This window comes from Poeciliopsis prolifica, unplaced genomic scaffold (assembly GCF_027474105.1).
Source record: "Poeciliopsis prolifica strain line A6 unplaced genomic scaffold, Auburn_PproV2 SCAFFOLD061, whole genome shotgun sequence".
Taxonomy (NCBI): domain Eukaryota; kingdom Metazoa; phylum Chordata; class Actinopteri; order Cyprinodontiformes; family Poeciliidae; genus Poeciliopsis; species Poeciliopsis prolifica.
In genome coordinates this window covers 1,485,933-1,493,677 of record NW_026562436.1, presented here as the reverse complement: position 1 = coordinate 1,493,677, position 7,745 = coordinate 1,485,933, and the positions used below count along the sequence as shown (strand labels likewise).

Sequence of the window (7,745 nt, the reverse complement as noted above, 5' to 3'; positions counted from 1 at the left end):
CAAGATTGTGCCGGATGTACGAATCTCCTGATCAGCCCTTGAATTTTTCTGTTTCATTTCTATATTTGATAGCTTCAATCTCTGCTTCATTTAACCTTCCACTCTGCCGTGATGAGACATTCATAAATCATTCAGATTGCTGACACTCAAGGCTGATATTTCGCGTTAACGTCTCGCTGATTAGAAAGTCATTTTAACTGGAAACGCAAATGAATGCTGGTCACAATCAAATGCAATCCGACAACAATTTTACAAATCGACCAAATCTAAAAAAGATTAATCTGAATGTAATTCTGTGGGGGTAAGATCTATAATGTATACAAACTAAACATGCTTATGCATGTTATTGATACACTTTGAAATTAAGTTGAACATTCAGAGATGAATATTTTTATCCCACTAATGTGTTCAGCCATGTTTAACATTAAATGTTAAAGTATGAGATGATAAAGTAAAGTAGCTTGAGCTACTCTAAAATAATGAAAGTCAAATCCTTGTTTCAAATGGTTGGAAGATGTTGGGCTGGAACAATTTCTCAAACGATCTGAGTACCTCGGTAATTAAAATTCCTCGAGGTAAATAATCTGCCTTGAAATTTCATTAAATTATGTTTCTTTTTTTATTTAGAGTACCGTCTTCCAGTTGGGTGATTATTAGTGTCGCACAACGCTTTGACTTTGCTTATGACATGTAGACGAATGCTAATGTTAGCAGCATAACCTCAAATTATTAAGTTTGATCCGGGGGAGATGTAGGTATTTTGTTGATTTATGATAATGTCAAGGTTTTTATCATTTTGGGGAGGATACAGAACATACAGAAACATTAAAACATTGGACCTTAAAGAAATACTAACCTTGGTTTTAGGTTTAATAAATGACAGTTATAATCTATTTATTAGTTGAGGATCTGAAAAGATGAATATTCCTTTGAATCAAATATTTTCTTTGGAATTTATGTTTATAGACTAATAAGTATTTTATTAAACGCTGCTGCTAACACTTGTTTGCATTTGTTTATTGTCACAAAATGCAGAACCGGTCCAGACTGAAGTAAAACATAATGGCCGTTAGGGCCAAAAAGGCATCAGGAGCCTCCTCAGAGCATTTGATTTCTTATGCAGAAATCAAATACTTGAGGTAAACATTTAAAGTTAAGTTCACCATAAATGAGGCTACAATAAAAAGAAAGAAAAAGGATCCAATTCTTTCTTAAAGGTTAAAAAAGAATATTGAAATTTAAATTTTCTAACAGTTAAAGTCTAATGAGATACAACATTTAAATCTTACTAAATTCTCTGCATTCATGTTCTCTAATTAGTTAATAGTCTTGAATGTAAGAGTTTCCCAAATAAAACTCTGCGTCTGTCCACACTCAGGCATGGGTCAGATCTGAGAAAATGATTAACAGATTTTTCTGTTAATCCATTTTGTAAATACCAGAAACACATTAAAAGAATTTTGAAACAATTTGTTTTTTAATTTTCGCAAACCTTTGAGGTGCTAAAAACAACATTAAATAGGTCTGCTTCATAAATGTCCAAACTGAATAATTAAAAAACCATTTTGGAGGTTAAAAAAAACTGCTCAGATAATATCCGTAATGAAAATGGGCTATTCTATTTGACAAAAAAAAAAAAAAAAACCTAGAAAATTCAAGATAAACTATTTACTGGATTCTTTATTGGACTATTTTCCACTTTTGCAATGATTTACCGGTACCCTGAATACCATCACCGGTGAAGAAGTGAACATATTTCATCAAATCATGAGGCAAAAATGTGCAACATGTTCCTCAGATAACCAGATACACTGGTGGAAATCAGTAGGATTTAAGAAAAACAGTTTATTCAGCATCAGAAGCCAGAAGAGGTCGTGGGTGAAGGGTCAAGCGGGAAATCGGGTTCATTTCGTGAGTGGGCTGTTACTGCTGAATGCGGCGGATGGACTGGATCTGAGGGGTCTGGCAGTGGGAGCCAAACTCCCTGAAGTGTTTGTACTCCCCACAGTGACGATCACACTCCATGATATACTGGTAGCCACGATAACCAGGGTACTGGTAGCAGACAAATCTGTGGGGGGGTGAGGGGTCAAAGCAGGAGGAAGTAAGTCCAAAATGTCATTGTGTAAAACTCCAAGCAGATTTCAGGAAAGTAGCTGGGAACACTCACGCTCCTGACTGGACCCTGAAAGATCCAACTTCGTTGTTGCACCAGCCCATCGCCTGGAGGGAGGGATAATCGTCACTAAGCTCACCTTTACGGCCCATAAAGTTCTCACGCTCGAAGATAGTCATACGACACTCTCTGTGGTTCTGCGGAGGGGGCACACCAGGGTGGGAGAAGTAGAAAAACAGAAACACTCAAGTTGTTAGTCTGGTCAAACAGGTCTAACGTTATTATCCAAAGTTAGTGGATAATATTACACTGTCACAATATTACAGGGAACAACTTTCCCGTAAGCAACTGACAAGTAGAGACTTACAGCACAGGCAATAGGTCTGAAGGAAGTCATCCTCTCGATGTGATAGGCATTGCTGCCTCCAAAAGCATCACACTGGGGGTACTCTCCCCTCTCCAGGATGAACTGCTGTCCCTGGTAGGAGGCGTGCTCATAACCCACCCAGCTGGGACGAAGCAAGGGAAAGCAGCTCTCCGTTAGTACGGACAAATCTCAGCGTGCTATTTCGGCTGTCCAGCATCGACTTTTATGACAGTGCTGCAGTTTGTGCTGCCCTCTTCGAGCAGATGTACTCACGCTCCGCTCTCCACCCTGAGGGAGCGCACACTCTCGAAGCCGAACTCCATCACATTGCAGCACTCGGAGGTGAACTCGTGGTGGCGGCCCTGGAAGCACTCCTCATCATAGACAATAATCTGTGAGGAAGATGGCGAGAGGTTGTGAAGAGAATACTTTGGACCCAGAATCACAAACTATCTCCAAAACTCACAACAAGGCAAATTAGCCACATTAGCCAACCTATGTTAAGGCTTGGGACTGTTCATTTTGCTAGCTTGTTCAATCATTGGGGCCACCAGAGGAAATCTCATCTTTGGGATGCATAAAGGTTTGAAAAAGGCCTGGTGATGTCATAGTCTACTCCAACACCTGTGGACTCACCTTCCAGTGGCCGGAGAACTTGGTGCAGTGGTGAGTCATCTTGTCTGGAAGGAAGAAGAAGAGCACTACTTTAACAATGCTACCAAGAAAAGGTGTGGCAGGAGGCAAGTACCTCCTGCAGTTTGAGAGTCCATGCTTTCATCTAAGTGTAGAGCAATAAAGCCATTGCAACAGCTTGGAAAGCTTGAAGATAGTCACTCAGGAGAGAACATTAGGATAAAACCTGACCTGCCTTACTTCAGTACTTCATTCTACACCTCAAATAAATAAGATAGTTACTTGAGTGGCCCAAGTGTACAGCAATTGTATGTGTGGAAATCCTGAAAAACTCCTCCACTGTGGTCAAGGTGCTTTCAGTCCACTGGAACCGAACACCAGAACTGTTGGCATTCATTAATTGTTGTCTACTTTTGGCTCCCTCTCTCCACCCTCCACCCATTCTATCTGTTCATCAAATTCCCTCTCCATTTCCTCCCTGAAAATGCGGCAGGCACTGAGATGTAACCGCCACCGTTGCTCTTTATCTCACCCGTTGGGTGTGGTGATGGCCTTTGGGCCCTGGGGCCCATACAGCTATGCTGTTTTTATGGCTGGGATAAAGCAGGGGTTTGAATACATACCAGGTGCAACTGTTACACCCTGGCCTGGCTTGCCCTGGCTGTTTGAGGGACAGGGGACTCACCTTGCTCTGATGCCCTTAGGTCCTGTTGTCAGAGTGAGAGGAGCCACGCGCCCCCACCCTTTTAAAGCCTCCCCTGACGAGGGGTCACACTAAAACCCCCGGCTCAGCAGCAGGGAGGGGCTTTGCTTTGTGCCCCCTCCTGTTCGACCCCCACCCACAAAGCATGGTTAATCTGTGAAGGGACAGAAATGCAGACACCACAATATCACCCACACTGAGATGTAGGAATATAAGAGTGACAAGGCTGTGAGCGCCGAGAAAACACTGAGGGCAAAGGACACAAGAAGGGCTGGAGGAGGAAGAGAAAAGGGGTCGCCCAAAGCTGCCTGACTTATTTTTAAATCTGGTCACATGTGGGGATAGTTTCAGAATGAATTTTCGTGGAAGTCATTGGCTCCTTTAAATTGCTTTTTGATTTACAAGATTATCAGCAGTTAGCCAGAAATGGCCTCCTCCTGCAATCAATTCATATGAAAATAATATATATTAGCACATCTTGTATTTGCTTTTAAATGATGAGCAAAACAGTCCCAGAGCAATGTTGTATTAGGTAAGCAGAATTTCACTTGAATTTGACAGAATTCCTTAATTCTGTCAATCAAGGAATTGGCAGAATTACCATCTGAAGACATGATGTAGGCCCATCCATCCATCCATCCATCCATCCATCCATCCATCCATCCATCCATCCATCCATCCATCCATCCATGCATCCATCCATCCATCCATCCATCCATCCATCCATCCATCCATCCATCCATCCATCCATCCATCCATCCATCCATCCATCCATCCATCCATCCATCCATCCATCCATCCATTTTCTGTACACTCTTGTCCCCAGTGGGGTGGGGAGGGGTGCTGGTGTCTATCTCCATTGAGACAATTCAGGTGAGAGGTTGGGTCACCCTGGACGGGTCGCCAGTCTGTTGCAGGTTGTGACTGCCAAATATTGAATAAACAATCATTCCAGCAAAGCAACCTCCTAAAAGCTTTAGGGGGTAGCTTTTAAAATAGGACCAGGTTGGTTTGGATAAAACTTTTTGGTGATTGAAAATGTTCAGGTGTAACAGAAAGCAAAACAACATAGAAATCATAACAATATTACTTAAAACTAAATGTTTTCTTAATGAAACTGTGTTCAACTGGTTCATTATCAAAGTGGTCTATGTAAATTCAAGTTCTGTTTGGGCTCCTAGATCAGCACAAGGTCCAAAGATTACAAAGATCACAAAGATTAGTTATACCTCTGACCGTTCCTGGACTGAATTCAGAATTTCAGCTGCGTTCTCTCTTCCTTTCCATATCGAACATTCTCAGTGCAGAGCGTCTTCACAAACCGAAAGCGTCAGTGCTGTCATCAGCTGCAGTCCAACATGAGAGCAATCAGAAATATAAACACACTAGAGGAAGTCATCCATCCAGACATCTGGTGAAGCAGCAGTTAGCCTGTTCCAGTCACACTCCCTTCATGAGATTCTCTGTGACATCAAATGATAACTCTACTTGGAAAACGACTATTATCAGCTGTAAACCTTTATGTGCATTAATAAGAGACTGGGCACTCCTATTGAAGATCTCAGGGACTTGGGAGTGGACTCATCTGAAAGCATTTTCAAACACATTTAACAGGAACTCCTGTCCCCAGGCTTCAAACAGGTTGAACCAGGAGACTCCGGTTTGTTTAAAGCAATTAAACAGCCCTTGTGTGTGGGTGGGTGTGGGTAGGTGTGTATGCGTGTGTTTGCGTGTGTCTGTGCTCGCGTGTGTGTGCGTGTGTGTCTACTTGCATAATCAGCTACTTGTAAACAGGGAAGTCAGAGGCACTTCTTTTATGAGCAATTCAAATTCCTAAAGAACAACTCTATTTCCTGTAAGTCCAAAGGAATTTTGGCCACTTGAAGATGTAATTTAAAGGGGCGGTATTCAGAAAAATTGACTTTTTTCATCATCATGTTATAAAAACATACCTGAAGTCTTGTCTTGATTATTTCATGCATGTTTGAGAAATCCTTTAATCTTCCATGGCAACCATTCAGTTGTGCAAAATGCCTGGGTGGACCTAGCTCCACCTTTAAGACATAGCTCCTCCTCAGAGCTGCAGTTTCCAACTTTCTGCCTTAAAGAGCAGTTCTCTCCCGTGACCACACCGCTCACTAAGTGCTCCTTCAGACTAATCAGCAGCTCATTATACCGGCTTCTTCTCAGTGCAATGCTGGTAAAAATGTTGTCAAAGGGTTACTGTTGTGATAACTTCTTGAAGACAGAGTTTCGGAAAGAGCAGGAGTTTTTAAAGAGACAAAGGCCCAATTTCAAGGTGGTGCATTATGGAGCAGGGGTGTCAAACTCCAGTCCTCAAAGATGCATCTACAAGTGTCCTGCAACTTTTAGATGTGCCTCTGCTACACCACACCTGAGTAGAAGAAGTAGGTAATTAAGGCTCTGGAGAACTGTAATTAAGACATTTCATTCCAGTTTTTTGTACCTGTGGCACATCTAAAAACTTGCAGGACAGCAGCCCTTGAAGACTGGAGTTTGACAGCTGTCTTACAGAGTGAAATTTCTTTCAAGCCATATTTTTATAACAGCTGATGTTAACATATTTATGTAATTGTGCTCTAAAAGGGCACTATGTGGCCAGGAATACATAATATTGTCCCTTTAAAGCCTGAAGTTATTCTACACATTACTGGATGCAGCTAACCAAAATGCTAATTTATTTCTGTAAGACCAAAACAATTTCTGTTTTATTTATTGATGTTCTGGATTAACAGATTTATTTTGTAAGTCCAAAAACTGTTAGAAACCAAGTCAAAAGCGTTGGCTTTATTTCTCAGGTGTAAGTGGCTGTTTCATCTCCTCATGTCTGATGGAGCCGCTTAAATACAAATGTCATCAAAATGTCAGAAGTCAACATAATTAACTGGATTTCTCTTGTAAGTGAAACAAATTTAGTTCAATGCACTCCAAGTAAAACCAAGATCTGTTCATTATTAGGCAGAAACACGAAGTGTGGAAGCAACAGCAACTATGACCTGAAAAGGACACCTGGTGCATCTCCTTAGAGTCATTTATACGTTGAATGAATGGATTAATAATGAAGGGGGCTGTATGTCGACAGCTAATAGGTTTCTAAAAGGGTCATTGGGGCTGGTGTTTATCTCCTGTGGTTTCTGGAGGAGAGGTGGGTTCCTCAAAAGACATCACAGAGACACACTAGATAAGCAACCATGTACATGCAAATGAACTAAACATGGCTGTGTTTGGGGAACATACAAACTCCACACAGAAAGGCTTGCCATGATTTGAACCCATGACTTTCTTGATGGAAAGCAGCAGTGCTAATAACCACCTGGCTTTGCATTCGTCCATCAAATTCTGAGAAATTATCTGGACTCAATATAGTGCTATTCAAGTAAATGACATATAGCATCTACCTTGTTGCTTGAGGATATGAGGAACTTTCATGGAGTCTGTGCAACTATCTGGTATGTAAGCATGTAAGGTAAAGATACAGCAAAACTACAGCAGCGTAGTTTTGCATCACCTGACACACAGAGCTTCTTAACAGTACCAGGCATTGGACAGGTTTCATCACAAGATGTGTTTCAAACCGATGTGAATTTCAAACACAGTGCTGTCAACTATGTCAACTTTGCTGAGTTCCATCCAAGCCTCCCGTGGTTTCCTCTCTGTAAGGTCTCATCTTCACTGGACAGGGTACGGTCAACTGGTGATTTATGAATGGCCAGAGGGAGCTCAAGCAAAGGACTTGTGGTTCCTGTTACCCTCTGTCTTTAACAGTAAGGCACTGGCCTATCAGTAATCCAAGGTGGAATACCATGGTGTGTTGTCTGTCTTCAGTCAGGAGTTCCAGACTGCCCCATGCATGGTTTCATCATGCAAGCCTTGGCATCCCGGATGAGCCCCCAGTCTGGTGAATA

At 41.8% G+C, this 7,745-nt stretch overlaps 1 protein-coding gene across 1 annotated transcript; it reads right to left on the bottom strand.

The window, feature by feature from the left end:
• Nucleotides 1-1,825: 1,825 nt before the first annotated feature.
• cryba4 (crystallin, beta A4) lies at nt 1,826-3,888 on the bottom strand. The gene is made up of 6 exons (XM_055060800.1): nt 3,802-3,888; nt 3,120-3,163; nt 2,757-2,875; nt 2,484-2,625; nt 2,171-2,313; nt 1,826-2,071 (listed from the first exon to the last, which is right to left on the bottom strand). The coding sequence occupies exons 2-6, from the start codon at nt 3,156-3,158 to the stop codon at nt 1,924-1,926; spliced, it is 591 nt and encodes a 196-aa protein (XP_054916775.1). The 5' UTR covers nt 3,159-3,163; nt 3,802-3,888; the 3' UTR covers nt 1,826-1,923.
• Nucleotides 3,889-7,745: the final 3,857 nt, after the last annotated feature.

What these genes read in the sequence shown, in the direction of transcription:
- cryba4 (XM_055060800.1), bottom strand. Translation starts at nt 3,158, where the DNA reads ATGACTCACCACTGCACCAAGTTCTCCGGCCACTGGAAG. An exon ending in CTCAGGGTGGAGAGCGGAGC is followed by an intron (nt 2,626 to 2,756) that starts GTGAGTACATCT and finishes GCTTCGTCCCAG; the next exon opens with CTGGGTGGGTTATGAGCACG. An exon ending in TTCAGGGTCCAGTCAGGAGC is followed by an intron (nt 2,072 to 2,170) that starts GTGAGTGTTCCC and finishes ACCCCCCCACAG; the next exon opens with ATTTGTCTGCTACCAGTACC.